Raw genomic sequence first — 19,403 nt, 5'->3', positions numbered from 1 at the left:
CCATGATGGCCGAGGCTTTCTCTTTTCCCTGCGAAGTGAGACCTCTTCCTCACCATCCATCCAGCCAACCTTTTTCAGACCCTGACTATGTGCACCTCCCATTTCACAGCATGGTGGGCAGGAGCAACTGAGGTAAAGATGGATGCTTTGACCTTGGGCAACCCACCTTAACCTCTCAATGTCTCCATCTTTCTCGCCTGAAAAAGGGGGGTAATAATAGTACCCACCTTTTATGGAAACTTTAATGATTGGACACTAACTGTGTTAAGCACTCACTCCAACTGTTGCATGTATTGGAGCCACCATCTGTTATCAGCAGCGCTAATCAGCTTGCAGCTCTTCATCAACCCCAGACTATTTTGAAACTCTGGGCTGTTGTTTTTCTGTTCTTTCTAACTTCACATCTTCCTCATCCACATCCTTGGAAAACTCAGCAGTGAGCTCCGGGGACTGTAAACTGACTGAGGTCTGGATATTAGGGTAGGATCATCGTTATTCACTGTGGCAACTGACATCAGTCTACTTCCAAGTTGTTTGTAACTCTTACGTTTTTGAAAATTATGATAGAGGTACGACAGGCAGTGTCCTCACTGGCTGTCATTCCCTCACCCCCAGGAGCACAGTGACCCATTGGCCAGCTCCAGAGGTCCCTGTGGTCATACATGAATGGCCATGCTGGCCTTGGCACCCATGACGGTGGCTGTATCTACCTGGCGTGCAAGGGTCATTGTTCCCCAGCTTGTGCTGCTCTGGGTCCCATTGTCCCCATCCACACCATGGCAGAGCCTCTGGCTGCCAGCCCTGGCCTTCGAGGACAGACATCACTGTGCTCCTTAGAGAGGCTGGTGCCCCACGCGTCTCAGAATAAATACACCTCCCATCCATACTTGCCTTAGCCTTCTGGCCCAGACCTCTCCATTAACAAGGGAGTTCTGCCATCTCCACTCATTCCTGTTGCCTGTCCCTCTTCCAGGCTTCAAAAAACGGCTTCAACGGACTGGCACAACCAGCTGCAGAGGCCCCTGTCCTTGCAAAGATTCCAAGTCATAGGTGAGCACCCCCACATCAACACATTCTTCTTCTCCAACCTTGCCTTCGGCCCCCCCTGGGCCCAACACTCATCACTCACTATCACGCTCCATGCTGGGTTCTAACAGTATGTATCTACTAGGCCCTGCATGTCTTTGCCATGCCAGCTAGCTCCTGCCAGGGCAGGGTCTGGACTTCTTTTCCTTGTCTGGCCTGAGATTGTGACCTGGTCATTGACCTAGAGGCATTGAGGGGCCGGTGGGATGCACCAGAAGAGGCACAGAACCACCTGAGACATTTGCTTCAGGTGAGGTCATTGCACATTCTCTAGCCAAAGGGAAAGGGCTTCCATTGCTAACCCTAAGAGTTCAGGAGTTGCAGGTTCTTGGGCCCATCCATGAATGTCCCCGTGGCAGATCTCAGGGTCCCATGCCCTAGGCTATCCTTCAGGGTTTTTATAGTTTTGTGTTTTACATTTAAGTCTTTAATCTATCTTGAGTTGATATTTGTACGTAGTTTAGGGAAGGGATCCAGTTTCAGTCTTCTGCATATGGCCAGCCAGTTATCGCACCCCATTTGTTGAATAGGGAGCTCTTTCTCCATTGCTTGTTTTTGTCAACTTTGTCAAAGATCAGATGGTTGTAGGTGTGTGGCTTTATTTGGGGGCTCTGTATTCTGTTCCGTTGGACTATGTGTCTGTTTTTGTACCATGCTGTTTTGGTTACTGTAGACTTGTGGTAGACTTTGAAGTTGGGTAATGTGATGCCTCCAGCTTTGTTCTTTTTGCTTAGGATTGCCTTGGCTACTTGGGTGCTTTTTTGGTTCCATATGAATTTTTAAATAGTTTTTCTAATTCTGTGAATAATGTTATTGGTAGTTTGATAGAAAAAGCACTGAATCTGTGGCCAGACTTCCCAAAGCAATTTATTTTCTTTCTTTCTCTTCATTTATTTGTTCAATTTTGGCCTTTTCCAGTTTGGGTATAAAGCTTACACGAGCCTCCTGTCATGATCCTGGAGCTCTCCCTGCTTTCCGATTTCTAAGGAGTCTGTATAGTGTTACAGTCAGTGTGATTAACTCCCAGTGGTGGCTACTTCAAAAGACCCTCATGTGTTGATGTTCTAACTAAGCCCAGGGTCACCCCAGCCCCTGCACAGGCCATTGTGAGCTGAGCAGGTGCTCCTCCAAGTTCAGAGGCAGAGTTTTGGAAAAGGCATGCAAACCCACGTGCTAAGAATCCAAGCTGATTGAAAGTGTGTGCGTGCATATTCTTACAAACAATCTCATCTCCTTCCTGAGAAACCATGGGGGTGTCGAGGGGGTCTGCAGGGAGTGTGAGAATGAACACAGAGAGAGCTGGCAGTGCCGTTCACGTGTGAGGGATTATTCCAAAGGCGGTGCCTGGAGCCAGTGGATTTGTGTTTCCAGGAAGGCATGGGTGTGCAGTGAGGGGGCAGGTGGGTGCTGTCTATAGCTGGTGACCGTTGATAAGGCACATGTGGCCGTAGCTGTCCTGGCCACCAGGATGCTGCCTTTGCAGGGGCTGCCTCACTCAATTCTCCAATCAACCCCTGAGGAAAGCAGCTTCATCACCTCAACTTCTCCAGCCTTTTGAAGGGTCCTGAGGCTTTCCTGAATTCACATGACCTGAGAGAGGAGATTTGGGGTTTTAGCTCTGGCCATGTGACCCCCAGACCTTCTTCTCCTTTTTTTTAAAATAATGTCAAATTTATTGTGTGACTTAAATATTCCATATTTTGTATTTATGTCTTTTTGTGTATCTCAATATAAAATTACATACCATTTAAGCAAATAATAAAAATTATTTTTTTATTATTATTATACTGTAAGTTCTGGGGTACATGTGCAGAACATGCAGGTTACACAGGTATACACATGCCATGGTGGTTTGCTGCACCCACAAACCTGTCATCTACATTAGGTATTTTTCCTAATGCTATCCCTCCCCTAGCCCCCAACTCCCCAACAGGCCCCGGTATGTGATGTTCCCCTCCCTGTGTCCATGCATTCTCATTGTTCAACTCCCACTTATGAGTGAGAACACGCAGTGTTTGGTTTTCTGTTCCTGTGTTAGTTTGCTGAGAATGATGGTTTCCAGCTTCATCCATGTCCCTGCAAAACAAATGAAATCCTTTTTCATGGCTGCATAGTATTCCATGGTATATATATGCCACATTTTCTTTATCCAGTCTATCATTGATGGGCATTTGGGTTGGTTCCAAGTCTTTGCTATTGTGAATAGTGCTGCAATAAACATACATGTGCATGTGCCTTTATAGTAGAATGATTTATAATCCTTTGGGCATATACTCAGTAATGGAATTTCTGAGTCAAATGGTATTTCTAGTTCTAGATCCTTGAGGAATCGCCACACTGTCTTCCACAATGGTTGAACTAATTTACACTCCCAACAGTGTAAAAGCGTTCCTATTTCTTCACATCTTCTCCAGCATCTGTTGTTTCCTGATTTTTTAATTATTGCCATTAAAACTGGCATGAGATGGTATCTCATTGTGGTTTTGATTTGCATTTCTCTAATGACCTGTGATGATGAGCTTTTTTTCATGTTTGTTGGCCGCATAAATGTCTTCTTTTGGGAAATGTTTGTTCATATCCTTTGCCCCCAGACCTTCTACAAAGCTGCTTCCCCTAAGGGAGTGTGAGCTGCTCCAGCTGACTCCGCCCGGGGCCATGGTCCTTCTCTGCATCAGCTGTGCTTCCCAATCCTCACTGTGCACAGGGCTTGGAGAGGATAGGAGATATTGTTGAAACGTGGGTGCTGGGCTTAGGTCATGCAGGTCTAACACACTCCTGGGGGAGGTCAGGCTGCTGGTCCACAGCCCACACTCTGAGTAGCCAGGTGTAAAAGATGTGAGTCCTCCCAGGGTGGGGGGTTCTTGTTCATGAGGACCCTACCCTGCTCCTCTGGCCACAGAGCCCACCTTAAGACCTTCCTGTACCTGAGACTCAGAGAAGCATCCATCCTGGTGGATTTAGCCTGTGCCTCATCCAAGTCAGCTGCTGCCTGTCTTTTGGGAGTGCTCCCTGCTGGTGTTTTTGCCGGGCAGAAGCTGGCCTGGACTTGGCCTTCTTCCCGCCCTCCTCCGCAACCTTATCTTTACCCTGGAGTTTCTCTCCAGGTGGGAAGTTTACTTTGTTTGGAAAGAACTTCCTGGGGCTTCTACCTGGGTGCAACTATCTATGCAGCTTTGCAGAAGCAATGGGACCAGGCTGGGAGGAGGGAACCCTAGGTCCACATGTTCTTTTATACCTTGACATTTGCACAGTGCTCTCCCTCTCCACCAAACCCTTTCCCACTCCTTCCCCCTCGATCCTTTCTTGGCTGTCTCTCCCCTTGTAGTTTCTCTGTAACTTTCTTTAAGGGAAATAAAACAGCCTTTTTTGTTTTGTTTTGTTTACATGTTTTGGGGACTCTGCTTTTCTCTGATTAAGTTTCTCTGGGAATCCTACCCCATCAGCTGTATTTTTCCAAGAAATCCTTAAGCATATGTCTGCTCATGCAATTTTCATTTGATGCTTATCTGATAATGACATGGATCTTTTCTATCTCTTTAACTACATCTTCCTTCTTGTTTTGGGTGGACTGGGGTGGATGGGACATGCTGTTTTGGGGTGAGTTTCTCAGCCAGGCAGTGACTGCTCCCAAAACTTTGTTTCCAAGCCTTGGATCCCCTCACCTCACAGCCCATCTGCCAAATGCCTCGTGATGGTGGAACCTGACTCTACGCAGACATCTCAACTCAACCGGCTCAAACTTAACTAACCAACTCACCATCCTCCCTTGGTCCTGACACTCCTGCCAGCCCCATACTTGGGAGTGGAGCTGCTGCGGTGGGAGCCTCAGAGAGTTCATGCATCACTCCCACCCCTCTCTTCCTCACCGAGCCAGCCACGCAGGTACTGACTCCTGCCCTCTATGGATCTGACCCCAGACACTAATTCAGTGTCGCCTCCTGGACAACCCCAGGTCTGCCCCAGCTCCGGGCTCTTTCCCCTCCAGCCTAAGCCAACATCACAGCCTGAAGCGGATCTCCCCACCTCCCTCCAACCCTTGTATGGCTGCCCTCTCTGGGATAAACATCTGCCCACGCAGCTGCCCTCTCAGCAGCTCCCGTGGTGTCAGGGGCACCTGCCACTGCCCAGCCCGGGCCACACTGCAGGAACTGCGGCTTTGCCACCCTCTCCTCCATCTCCTGCCGGAGCTCTGTGTACTGCCTGCCCTTGGCCACTCGTGGTCCTTTCTCTCTCACACCTCTGTGCCTCTGCAGGTGCGACTCTTTTGTCCCAGAAAGACACCCTTCTCCCTTGCTGCCTATTTCCTCTCCTGCCTTGAGCTCCCAGCTCAGGTGCCTTCCCAGACCCTCTGGGTGTCCTCCTGTGTCCAGCGTTGCCTGTGCTGTCCTCACTTGAGGTGACTCACTAGAAAAGGAGCCTCGTGTCAGGCCCAGCGCTGGTTCCCCGCAGGTGCTCAGGACTCCCTGTCGGGGGAAGGAGCGGCCCGCTTGCAGATCTCTGGATCTGTCACTGAGCATCCTGGCACACGTGACCTGCATCCCACTTTTACTCCCTGGAGGTCACATGGGATGGGGTGGGCTTGAGCCTCTCATGAGTGTGGCTCTTACACAGGCCCAAATCTGCCCTCCTCTCTCACCGCCCGCCCACACTGCTCACGCCACCTCCTTCTCTCTCTCTCTACAGGGCTTTCCAAACCTCCATCTGTCAAATTTCAATTCTCCTTCATAACCCAGCCAGCAAGAGCAGCTTATCCTTTGGAAAAACTTCCCTGCAACTGTTAGATATGAATGTCCCTGTCCTTGCTGTTTGCAGGACACATAATTCTATTAATTTTTTATGATCCCTTTAATGTCGTGGGGATGCATTGGTGTCCATCTGAGTTCACCACTAGACGCTGCTTACGTGAGGGCAGAGCTGAGTCTTATTCATCTGTGTGTTCCCTGCACCATTCAGATATTCTCACAAAGTGGGCCTCCACGACTGTCTTTGTCTGATGAATGATTTAACATCATCACCTTCTCTCCTTTTTTTTTTTTTCTAGCAAAGGTTTTGCATCTGTGAGAAGGAGCTGCATTATTTTAGGAAGAATCTTTTGGAGTCTGATGACTTGAGTTCATATTTGGGCTCTGACACAAACTACATGAGCTTAGGTGAGTCCTTCTGCACTTCAATTTCTTTAGCAGTAAAGCTAGGACATTACTATCCATTCCAAATATGCCGCGAGAAATGAATGAAATGGAATATGGAGGCATCTGATCCAAGGCTTGGTGTAGATGGGGCTCTCAGCACAGCTGTAGTTTACGGAACGCCTCTCCATGGCATCGGAGCAGGCACCCGGACCCCCAGACCTGAATTTACAGGTGAGGGTGGGTGCCTGCCCTTCCCTGGCCTGGTGTCAATGAGAGAGATCTTTGGTTTCCTTTTGTCTTCTGCACTCACAAAGCCGTGTTTAGGACAAAATCCCACGTCCCAGGTTAGATCAGTGGAATACTGCTTTCTAGGGAAAAATTGGAAAATATTCCCACAATTTAGCCAGAGTATATTTTATTCATTCATTAATCTGTAGCCATAATTAAATGGCCACAACCTGCCTTTCCCTGAATGAAATCATTTGCAGCATTTATTTTAAGAAACACTATTGGATTTGAAAGGACCAGTGAGTCAGGTTGGACTGGTAATTAGATGGTCTCATTCCAGGCCTCTAAACAATCATTCTTATGACATCATGGTTAGACCTCCGGTTTCTTCTTAGCGAGGAAATACATACATACATCTCGGGTTCTGGCCCCTTTCCCAAAGTGTGGGCCTGTCTGCATCTCATGCCAAGAAGCGTCGTTGTACATTCACCAAGGACGGGGCAGCCGCAGCCGTAGCTGGTGCCTCTGATAGAGGAACGAACGGGTGCGTTCCCGGAAAAATGGAGGCCATTCTCTGAGCAGAATGCCTTCTGCATGTGGTGCTGTAGAACCCCTCCTCCAGGGGATTAAGCTCCATGGACTGTTCACATGCGCATGTATGCACACACACTCACGTTCACACACACACTCACATACTCTCACATTCACACAAATACATACTTTCACATTCACACACACATTCACACACACACACACACCCCTACATACTCTGACAGTCACACACATCCACACATACACTCATATACTCTCACACACTCACACACACACATACACTCACACCTTTTCACTCATATACACACACATATACACTCACATACTCTCACATTCACACACACATTCACACACATCCACACTCACATACTCTCACACATAGACACCCCTCCACACACATACACACAATCACATTTTCACTCACATTCACATACACATACACTCACACATACATTCTCTCACACACATTTACATACTCATATGCACACCCACTCTCTCACACATACACTCACACACACCCACACTTGCATGCATTCACATTCACACACACACTCACACATTCACACACTCATAGACACCCCCACACACACATAATCACACATTTTCACTCACATTCACATACACTCACATTCACACTCACATTTACATACTCTCACATGCACACACACGCACACCCATTCTCACACATACACTCACAGATACACACACATGCACACACCCACACTTGCACACACCCACATAACACAACCACACACGTATACACAATCTCACACACACATTTCTAGTATCAGGGAGAAAACTGCAGAAGAGAGGTCCAGGTAAAATGCCATCAATCAAGACAGACTCCTGGCCGCGGAGCTTGTCCTGGGAAAGGGAGTACAGGAAGAGAGAGAAAATAAGCAGAAATATGGAGTGAGACTGGATGTGCTGTCTCCAGCCGGCCAGGGACCGGGAGCCCGGCAGCTCCACTCTGCTCCGCTCAGAAGGGCCCGTGTATATTTCTGAGCAACTGGACGCTGAGCTGTCTTTAATGACAACAGAGAGTTTCAGGAACCCCTGAGCGCGGCGGAGAATGACAGATACAGGTGTGTTTGTGGCAATTATCTCTGTCTTATTGTGGAATTAGTGTAAGGGTTTGTGGCTACAGCAGTTGCTGGCTCTGGGCGCCCTCATGAAATCAAGGTTCACAGAGGCCAAATGATGGAGCCAGTTATCTTCTCTCTCCGCACAGTCCCCCAGGCTTGTTCCCGATACTCTGCCTGGGAGGGACGTCCCTGCCTCCTCCATAAATATCCAGAGTGGAAGTGACTTGGGAGTTTCTGAAATTGTCCATGCTTTGTTTCAGGATAATGCAGTTGGGTTTCCTATAAATTCACCCCTTCCTTCATTTCTGTGCAATGCCTGCTGCTAGTTCCTCCTCCCTTCCTATTTCATGGTAAATGGTTTTTCCTGCTTCGGCATTGCCCAGATTTTTTTTTTTGTACTTCTGTGATGAGTCAGTGCTTCCCATTGAGGGCCGTGCATTTTAAAACCTCTGCAGTTCAGACTCATGGGGTTTTCATTTCATTCTTCATGCTAACTCGCTATTCTTGCTCATCCCTGCTTGAGCTCTCTGCTGCCTATTTATTCATTTTAAAATATTTATTAACGACCTACTCGGTGCCAAGCCTGGACCAGACCATGGGGACACAGCTATGAACCAAGTAGACACAAGTCTTGTGTATCTAGCTGGCAAAGCCCCACTCGGCACCCAGCAGAGCTCCTGGGCAGTGGCTGGGGCCTGGTTACCTTGCGAGTGCCAATGACGAGTCGTGGAAAGAATACAGGACGTGAGGCCAAGCATATCTGGATTTGCCTCAGTGAATCAACCCGCATTCATGGGCTCTTTGATCAGGGGAAAGCAGCAGAAATGGGTGGCCACTCACCCTCCACAGCCATAAAATGGGAACCACAGTACCTATCCACTGGCTGGCTGAATAGCCGGGGCTAGCATATGTGAAGCCTTTGGGTGCCTGATAATGGTAACTATGTGTTATTAGTTTTGATTTGTCACTTGTCTTCATCCCAGAAACACATTGGGGGAAGTAGGAGAAGCAGCAGACACACTTCTTGCAGTCAGGGCCCTCATCATCTAACAAGAGGGAAAGGAAATGACCTGATTCTATCCAGCAAATGTCTACTGAATCTTTGCAGGCAAGAGGCATATTTCAGGCTCAAGAAGAGATGCAGAGAAGACAGATGGGTATCCCAGGGGACCGCTTTGCACACGCAGGCTGACGCCAGGCAAGTGAAACAAATGCTCTGAGGTTTGCAAATACAGATCAATGAGGGCTGGGCGCGATGGTTCACGCCTGTAATCCCAGCACTTCGGGAGGCTGAGGCAGGTGGATCACCTGAGGTCAGGAGTTTGACACCAGCCTGGCCAACATGGAGAAACCCCACCTCTACTAAAAATACAAAAAAAAAAAAAAAGAAATACAAAAAATTAGCCAGGCATGGTGGCAGATGCCTGTAATCCCAGCTACTCTGGAGGCTGAGGCAGGAGAATCGCTTGATCCCAGAAGGCGGAGGTTTCAGTGAGCCAAGATCGCGCCACTGCACTCCAGCCTGGGCGACAGAGCGAGACTCCGTCTCAAAAAAAAAAAAAAAAAAGAGTGGAGACAACTCTGTAAGTAGAAGCCAGGGGTCCGGAAAGCTCTGGGTGTGTCTGGACTTTTGGAATTGGGAGAGAGTGAGCGTGTTGTCTGGAGCACGAGGAAGGCACTCCCAGGCTAAGCTGAAAAGGCGGGAGCAGACGCATGGGCCTTGACTCCCAGATGGGAGAGGCCCAGCTAGGGCTGCTGAGCAGGGAGTGGCTTGATCAGAGTTGAGATGTGGAAAGATCTTTCTGGAAGCCTTTGAAGAAACAAACGATGAGAGCCCAGGTAGGAGCCAGGTGCCATCATGTAAGCGGGCAGCAGGCAACAGTCCCACCTGACTCAGATGCAGCGGAGGGAAAGCAAGATGGGGAGTCCTTCCAGAAACCACCGTGCGTCCAGAGGGTGCAAGGCACAGGACCATTTGGGCCAAATCTACAATGTGTTATCACCAGGTAAGACCGCACGGTCCACGTCCATTTCCCCTGAAAACCCTGCAGACTGACTCTTTTTTGACATTTTTAGGAGAGGAAATGTGAGAACATGCTTTGAAGCTGCCATTGGGGCCTGTAGCTTCTTGTAACATCAGAGCTGGAAGGGCTTGGAGCCTGACTCTCCCACACTGTTACAGGAGCCACCTGCCAAGGTTTCCTGGCAGGTGACCGGCAGTCTCCACCTGAATGCAAAATTGCCGACTTGGGCTTAAAATGGACTGGGCACTATGACAACTGCCTTGCATGGATTACCTCATGAAATCTTCACAACAACCTTATTTTGAGACGAGAAACGGAGGCTCACAGGCTTTGGCTAAACTACCCAAGGTCTAATTGGTGCTGTATGGTGGAGTGGGATTACATCTCGGGGGTCTGGTTCCAGACGCCACACTCTTGACCACTGCACCAGGCCCAACAGCATGAACATGAAGCTTTGGGGCAACTCTCTCCATGGCAGGGCAGTGTGGACCCAAGCTCTTCTCTAGTTTGAACGGCTGCCCCCAGTGTGTGATCTGAGGCCCTGACTTTGGACCAGAGCATCCTTGTTCTTTGAACCCAGTGGTTCTGTCCCCAGACTTTTCTCCCCAGCTCCGCCAACCCTCACAGGCCTGACTTGGTTTCCTCACCTCTCACTAGCCTACTGGCTCCCCTCTAAATGCTGAGTCAGATAGTGTCTGTCACTTAACCTGGGCTGGCCTGGCCGGGGCGCAGCCAATGACCCCTCCTCCCAGGGGACGTCCCTTTACCCCAACAACCCCAGGGTCTACTGAACCCCACAGACAGCCACATCTCTCCCCAGCCCGGAAACACAGCAGGTGATAAGGCTTGGATGTTTGTCCCCTCCAAATCTCATGTTGAAATGTGACCTCCAATGTTGGAGGTGGGGCCTTTTGGGAACTATTTGGGTCATAGGGGGATCCCTCATGAATGGCTTGGTGCCATCCTTGAGGTACTGAGTGAGTTTGTGCTCTAAGGTCCTGTGAGATCTGGTTGTTTAAAAGGGTGTGGCATCTCCCCCGGCCACTGTCTTGCTTCCTCTGTCCCCATGTGAGACACCTGCTCTCTGTCCTCTCCCATCACGATTGGAAGCTTCCTGAGGCCTCACCAGGAACAGGTGCGGGCGCCATGTTTCCTGTACAATCTGCAGAATCGTGAGACAAATAAATTTCTCTTTTTTTTTTTTTTACAGATTACTCAGCCTCTGGTATTCCTTTTTTTCTTTTGAGAGGTAGTCTCATTCTGTTGCACATGCTGGAGTGCAGCGGCGCAGTCTCAGCTCCCTGCAACTTCTGCCTCCAAGGTTCAAGTGATTCTCCTGCCTCAGCCTCCTGAGTAGCTGGAATTACAAGTACATGTCACCACACCCAGCAAATTTTTTTTTTTTTTTTGTATTTTTAGTAGAGACGGAGTTTCACCATGTTAGCCAGGCTGGTCTTGAACTCCTGACATCAGATGATCCACCTGCCTCAGCCTCTTAAAGTGCTGGGATTACAGGCATGAGCCACCCACCCGGCCAGGTATTCCTTTATAGCAACACAAAAACCAGCTTAACACAGCAGGCTTCCCTCCATGCAGGCTTCCTTCCCATTTCTCTCCAGTCATGCTGAGGCCAATTTGGGGTCCAAGTGCAGAGATTTGCTTTCAACATCCATGCTGTTGAGCCCCTGCCGTGGAACAGGCCCCATTCTAAGGATGTTACATGGGCCCCCTGGCTTCTTCCTCTGCACCTCCCTGGGAGGGAGGTGCAAACAGCATCCCATTCCCAGATGAGAGCACCCATCACGGGGCCAGGAGAGTAAGGAAAGGGCCCAGGCTGCCTGGGTTGGTGCTTTGACCACTTAGCCACACTGTCCGCTGCTGCACCAAACATCCTTCCAGAGCACACCCTTGTCCAGTGTTGGGCTAGAGCATTGGTAACCCAGGTCCAGCCATGCAGCTTCTGATATGGCCTGTGCAGCCTTTTTTTTTAATGTTTTATTTTAAATTTGACAAACAATTGTATATATGCATGAGGTACAATGTAATGTTTCTATATATGTATACATTGTGGAATGGTCGAGTCAGGCTAGATTCATATATCCACCACCTCACATACCTTTTATTTCTTTGTGGTGAGAACATTTAAATCCACTCTTTTAGCAATTTTGGAACATACAACACGTAATGATGAAGTGTAATCACAACGCTGGGCGATGGATCTCAAGAACCTATTCCTTTCATCGGGCTGATTCCTTCGACCAGCATCTGCCCGTCCCTGACCCCCACCCCAGCCTCTGGGAACCACCAATCTACTCTCTGCTTTTGAGTTTGACCCTCTTGCAATCCACGTACGAGTGTGACTGTATGGTTGTTACTAATACCTTTCTGTGCCTGGTTCATTTCGCTTAGCAATGTCCTCCAGATTCACCCACATTGAGGCAAATGGTAGAATTTCCTTCTTGTTTGAGGCTGAATAATATTCGAGCATTTTACAGATGTCCCCTCTGTGCTTGATGACGATGTTGAACAGAAACGAGTGATTTCTTCAAGTCCTTGATGATGATGTTGAACAGAAATGAGCGATTTCTTCAACCTGCTCTCTCCCATGTTTCTGGGGGTCAGTGTGCACCCCCTTTTTTCTTGTGGTCTATGCTTTGAGCCTAGCCCACCCTGGAATGTTCTCTGGGGATTTTCACTCTGAATGCTCCAGGGGCCTCTGCTATGCACACAGACCTGACACCCAACAGATATTTGTCAGTAGGAGTCCCAAGAGCACTGCCCGGTGGAGGACCAGAGTGGTTTCTCCTTTCAAAAGCGACAGCATTTATCTACCCTCAGGTGTGAGCACTCAGCCAGGTCTCAATCCCACCCACATGTGATCAAAGCACAGGACTACTTTTTTTTTTCTTTCTTTTTTTTTTCTTTTGAGACAGAGTTTTGCTCTGTCTCCCAAGCTGGAGTGCAATGGCGCGATCTCGGCTCACTGCAACCTCCACTTCCTGGGTTCAAGTGATTCTCCTGCCTCAGCCTCCCAAGTAGCTGGGATTACAGGAGCCTGCCACCACACCTGGCTAATTTTTGTATTTTTAGTAGAGATGGGTTTTGCCATGTTGCCCAGGGTGGTCTCGAACTCCTGATCTCAAGTGATCCACCTGCCTCAGCATCCCAAAGTGCTGGGATTACAGGCATGAGCCACCACGCCCAGTGAAAATGGCAGCTTCTTGTTGCTGAGGATGCCGTGGCAGGGGATGTGCACACGCCCTCCAATCCTGAAGAAACTGCAGCAGGTTGGTGTCATTTTCCACGTTGCTCAGAGGAGGGTGTGTGCATGAGCAGGGCTGAGGAAGGCTCAAGGTCATGCAGCTTAACTCCTAAATCCGGAGCCCACACCCCTACCCTTGTGCCTCCTTGCCCCCTGGACGTCCTGGGGTGATGACCTCCAAGGGACTTCTGTCATCCACAGAAAATCATAAGAAACACTGCCATGTGCTCTTCTAAAATCTGCATGTCTGGGCTCTGTGGACACAGCTGTCTCCAGCTACAAGACAAAGCGCCTTGGCACCATGCGTGCTCCTGGAACCTCAGAGCTGTTCCTATGCAGGACCTTCATAGATGCTAAAAGCAGGAAAAAAAAAAAAAAGCAAAGAGAAAGCAATAACAAAAGAAGCCACAAGATCTGCGCCATAACTCCAGAGCCCTCGTAGTCAGATCATTTTATGAAAATTTCCAACTGTGGGGCTCTAATCCACTAAGATTGTTCAATATCTCATTTCAGGGAAACAGCACTTTCAGGGCCAGCCACTCAGCAGCTCTGTTCTGAATTTTCAGTGAAGGTGAGCCTTTGAGCAGGCCTCAGTTCTGGTTCCTCCTCACCCCTCTTCCCACCTGCAGCCTTGGCAGAACCTTACCTTTCCTCTTGCAATTCAACTTTTCAAAGAGAGAAAATGAAAATGTGATTTTCTCCAGGCAAATCTCTCACAGTTTTATACATTTTCCTCTCTGGGCAGGAATAGACCTTTCTTTTTTTTTTTTTTTCTTTTAGAAAAATCGAAAGTGGTTTTTAAATGTCAAATTTTCTGATGGAGGACAAACTGCCTTTTAAATATCACAGTTTCTAAAATGCACCCTTGTTAATTTTACTCTCGTCATCTTTCTCCAGAACCTGTCCCAAGTCTCCATACTGAGAAGCATAAGGATGTATATTTTCTGGCCAAGTGGCAATGATGAGTTTTCAGAGGTAGGTATTTGGGATTAATTAAAGGAGAATGTTCTCATAATTGGCAGGGACACTGTGGCAGGCTCTCACTCCTGGGCCAGGGGTCTGGACCTTCCCACTTGCTCCCTGCAGGATCTGGGCAGCCCCTGCTGGCCTGCAGGTGCGTCACTGCATCTCATGGGCATGCCAAGCTCCAGAGGTACCCTGCCGTGAGCTGCCTACCTGCATCCAGCCCTGACAGAGGCCTCAGGCTTCAGTATGGGCCTCTGTGGGTCAGCTGAGCCTTGCATGGCTCCTCCCAACACATGACCTTGCAGAAGAGATTTAAATTTCTTCTCACATCAGGGTCTCAGCGCAAGTGAGGAGGCCATGAGGACCATGTCATCTACTGCTGAGGGAATCAGGAGTTGGAGCGTCTCACTAACAGCTTAGGATGCAAGGTGGGCTCGGTTCATGCTGACGCAGTTCTCAGCCCCACAGTCAGGAAGGCTGTAGGCCCCGCAAAAGGAAGAGTCCACCAGCAGGGCAGGAGAGCGATCCAGGACCATCACTGGGCCAGGGCCAGGCACAGGAGCCAGCCTCTGGCTTTGTCTTTAGCATGGACTGAGCACAGAGGCAACAGCCCCTGAGTACCCTGAGCAGAGAGGACCCTTTCCCCCAGCCTGTTCCAGCCCAGCAGAGCCATGGAGAAGCCCAGAGGCACTTCCAAGAGTGGGAAGCTCCCAGGCTGTGGATTCAGGATGTGTTAGTTACCTACAGCTGCCCTAATAAATTAACCCAAACAAGGCGGTGTTAAAACAACAGGCATGGACTCTCTCACAGTTCTGAAGGCTAGAAGCCCCAAATGCAGGTGACGGCAAGGTTGGCCCCATCTGCAGGCTCTGAGGGAAAGTCTATTCCAGGCCACTTTCCAGCTTCTGGGTACTTCAGGCCTGTAGAGGCACCACCCCCATCTCTGCCTCCATCTTCATGTGGCCTCCCCTTGTGCTTCTCCCCATCTTTTCTAGGGACGCTTGTCATTGGATTTAGGGCCCACCCTAATCCAGACGAGCTCATCACAAGACTCTTTTTTTTTTTTTTTTTGAGACAAGATCTTGCTCTGTTGCCCAGGCTGGAGTGTGGTGGCACAATCTCAGCTCACTGCAACCTCTGCCTCCCAGGTTAAGAGATTCTCCTGCCTCACCCTCCTGAGTAGCTGGAATTACAGGCATGCACCACCATGTCCAGTTAATTTTTATATTTTTAGTAGAGATGGGATTTCACCATGTTGGCCAGGCTGGTCTCGAACTCCTGGACTCAGTTGTTCCACCTGCCTCAGCCTCCCGAAATGCTGGGATTACAGGTGCGAGCCACTGTGCCCGCCCACAAGATTCTTAATTGCATCTGCAAGGACCTTTTCACCAAATAAGCTCAGATTCACAGGTCCCAGGGGCTACAATGTGGACGTGGTGTTTTGGGAATCATCATTCAACCCACTACAAGAAATGAGACCTACCTCCAGCTCAGGGAGCAGAGGGCACCCGCCAGAGTAGACAGCGCTGAGCCTCAGTGTGGGAAGGGAAAGACAGGAGTAGCAACAATAGCGAAAGAATAAGAATACATCTTGCCTGGGCTTCCTGTCAGGAAGGAGCATGAAGAGAGAAGCCGTGTGTATGCGTGGACTGATGTTTTTAATAATGATATCTCCTGAGCTGCATCCCACACTTAGGGGTAACTCTCGTCATATGTCCAAAGCTCGATGTCATGGAAATCAAATTTAAAACTGACACCAAGCATCGAGATGAGAGCATTTGGGCGTCGGAGAGCATCACTTGTACACATTTAAAAAGAAAAACCTTGGAGCTGGTTATGAGGCTGCTACCAGGCACAGGCCTCAAGGAAGTCCGAGGGTCCCCTCTGCTCAGACCCAGAATCCCATGCAGGGGGTGGACGTGGCTTTGGCAGAAAGAGTTCTGGGAAGCTCCTCACTGTCAAATGCAGAGCGGAGGCCAGGAGAGGACCCTGGTCCTTGGAGTCACCCAGGAGCTCACCTTTCTGGGCTCCTGGGCTCTGAATCCACTCCCTAGCACAAATTCATGGGTTTCTTAGACTAACTTCTATATGTTTTTATAATGGGAAGAAATGGCTTATAAGATTCAAAGCAATGAGACCTTCGTAGCACTCTGTTCAGTGCCAGGCACATGTAGACAGGAAATCAAAGTCAGTGGCTGTTCAGGCTGAATTCACGTCCAGGCCCTGCCACCAAATTGCCGAGCAACTTTGCTCCCCTGTGAGAGAAGGTGAATTCTGCCCAGTGTCCCAGTTCCCTGTATAGCAAGCGTCCCGAGCACAGTGAGGTTTGGGACACCGGTTCAGGAGATCTAAGCTCTGGTCACTGAATGGTTGCCATTCCGCAAAAACAGAAGTTGGGGATTGAAAATATTTCAGTTGGCCTGACGCGGTGGCTCACGCCTATAATCCCAGCACTTTGGGAGGCCGAGGCAGGTGGATCACCTGAGGTCGGGAGTTCGAGACCAGCCTGGCCAACATGGCGAAACCCCATCTCTACTAAAAATACCAAAAAAAAAAAATTATATGGGTTTGGTGGCAGGCGCCTGTAATCCCAGCTACTTGGGAGGCTGAGGCAGGAAAATCGCTTGATCCAGGGAGGCGGAGGCTGCAGGGAGCCGAGATCACACCACTGCACTCCAGCCTGGGCAACAGAGTGATGCTCTGTCTCAAAGAAAAAGAAAATGTTTTAGGTGTTCCATGGAGCAGCGTCACTGCCACTCCCTGCTGTGGGGAAAGGCAGAGAGGGAAGGCGGCTGTGAGCGGAGACATCACTATGGTTGTGAATAAACCACTGAAACCATCGTCCCACAGCAGGCTGGTGGGTGGGGAGGCCCTGGGGTTAGACCTAACACCCTCCCTCCTGAGGGCCGGCATTGGACAAACAGGTGTTTTGACTGTTGAAGACACACAGCTGGGGTCTCACAGCCAGCTCAGCCCAGAATGAAGCTCAGAGACCAGAGCTCAGCTCCTGAACAGGCGTCCCCAACCTCACTGTGCTCAGAACCCGTGCTGGACTGGGGACCAGGGAGACTGAGCAGAATTCACCTTCTCTCACGGGGGAACTACCTGGCGATTTGGTGGCAGGGTCTGGACATGAATCCAGCTTGAACAACAGCTGAGTTTGACTTCCTGTCTACCATGTGCCTAGCACTGAGCTGAGAGCTTTGAAAATTTCATTGCTCTGAATCTTAGAATGCCCAAAAAGGTCATCATAAAACCCATTTTACAGATCACGAAACTGCCATAGCAACGGTCCTTGATGCATTTATTAAATTCATCCATCTGTTCAGCTTCACAGCCTGAGATTTTTCAGATAATTTAGACAACGGGAGTTTGTCTGACTTCAGTTATTCAGTTACTGGCTCATACACAGAATATCATAACCAGAAAGATTTTCCTAAGGGTGGCATCCAATTTCTTCATTTTACAGAGGATGACACTGAGGTTCTGGGATGACCTGTGTCTCACCCAAGGCTGCCTGGGTAAAGGGGAGCAGAAACAGGAAGAGGGAGCTGGTCTCCTGAATCTGATCCAGCCCCGTTTTCCTGCCAAGCCCTGGGATGAGGACCTGAGACGCCTTCTCCCACCCACTGCTCTGCGCATTGCACAGAAGAGCGGCTGCTGGTAAAGTTCTGGGAGTTCTGACACACGCATGTCACAGAAACACAGGACTGGGGATTGTCACCGCTATCAACGTTAATGACAATAAAGGGAAAACAGCATTTCAGTGTCACTTCACTGAGCCATGATTACTCATGCTTCCAGCAAATACTCAAGGAATCAGCACCCCCTACCATCCCTGCTTTATTATGTGTTTTTTTTTAAGCCAGCTCCACTAAACACAGGCTGCATCTGAGGCTGAGGCTGGTGTGGGGGTTAAGTTTCCTGGCAACACATCTGCTCCTTAGCCCTGAAACTTCAGGTTCCTTCTGGCTGGGGGCTGGGGGCCGGGATTGTTTCTGTAGTTCTCATTTCAGACTCTGCTGATGCCAATAAAAAGAAACAATGTCTATCTATCTATCTATCTATCTACCTATCTATCTATCCATCTATCTATCTATCTATCTATCTATCTATCTATCTATCTTATCTATCTATCTATCCATCTATCTGTCTACCTATCTATCTATCCATCTATCTATCCATCTATCTGTCAATCTATCTATCCGTCTATCTGTCTGTCTGTCTATCTGTCTATCTATCTATCCATATATCTATCTATCCATCCATCTATCTCTCAATCTATCTATCCGTCTGTCTGTCTATCAGTCTATCTATCTTCTACCTATCTATCCATCTATCTATCCATCTGTCTGTCAATCTATCTATCCGTCTATCTATCCATCTCTCTATCTATCTATCCGTCCGTCTATCTATCTATCTATCTATCTATCATCTATCTGCCTATCTATTCAACTATCTATCCGTCTATCTACCTACCTACCTATCTACCTACCTACTTACAATCACGTGCCATTAAATGAGATTTCTCTCAATAATAGACCTCACATACAAAGGTGGTCTCCTGAGATTAGGACGCTCCACCTTCACTGTGCCTTTTCTTTGTTTAGATGGCACGGTACTTGCCATTGTGCTACAGTCTCCTGCAGGATCCATACAGTCACACACTGAACAGGTGCATGGCCCAGGAGCAACTGGCCATACCACGTAGCCACGGTGTGTAGGAGGCTGTGCCGCCCAGGTGTGTGTGAGTGCACCCTGTGATGTTCACATAGCCATAAAATCACCCACAGGTGCCTTTCTCAGATCATATTCCTGTCTTTAAGCAACACACGACTGTATTTATTTATTTATTTAGAAGGAGTTTGTTCTGAAACGGAAGCCAAAATATTCTCTGGGTCCTTTTTGGGGAATGGGCTAAGAACTTCCTTGGGAAAAGCCTCAGCCCCTTCCATTCCCACCCACAGTTCCAGCTGGAGGGCCAGGGAGGCTGCCCGGGCCACAGTCCCATGATCACAGCTGATACATGGCAGATCCCCAGGTAAGGGCCAGGTGGGCATGGGCCGATGGC

The 19,403-nt window shown here is 48.9% G+C and overlaps 1 protein-coding gene across 1 annotated transcript in view; it reads right to left on the bottom strand.

The window, feature by feature from the left end:
• Positions 1-2,894: 2,894 nt before the first annotated feature.
• Positions 2,895-19,403, bottom strand: part of LOC103785081 (uncharacterized) — a 434,732-nt gene continuing 418,223 nt past the window's right edge. Inside the window, exon 11 of the mRNA XM_063603246.1 lies at positions 2,895-13,719. Within this exon, the coding sequence (XP_063459316.1) occupies positions 9,123-10,055 (933 nt within the window). The 5' untranslated portion in view covers positions 10,056-13,719 and the 3' untranslated portion in view covers positions 2,895-9,122. The remainder of the gene's footprint in view (positions 13,720-19,403) is intronic.

This window comes from Pan paniscus, chromosome 23, assembly GCF_029289425.2.
Source record: "Pan paniscus chromosome 23, NHGRI_mPanPan1-v2.0_pri, whole genome shotgun sequence".
Lineage (NCBI taxonomy): Eukaryota > Metazoa > Chordata > Mammalia > Primates > Hominidae > Pan > Pan paniscus.
Note: the sequence above shows the minus strand (reverse complement) of the source record. Positions and strands in the feature narration are given on the sequence as shown.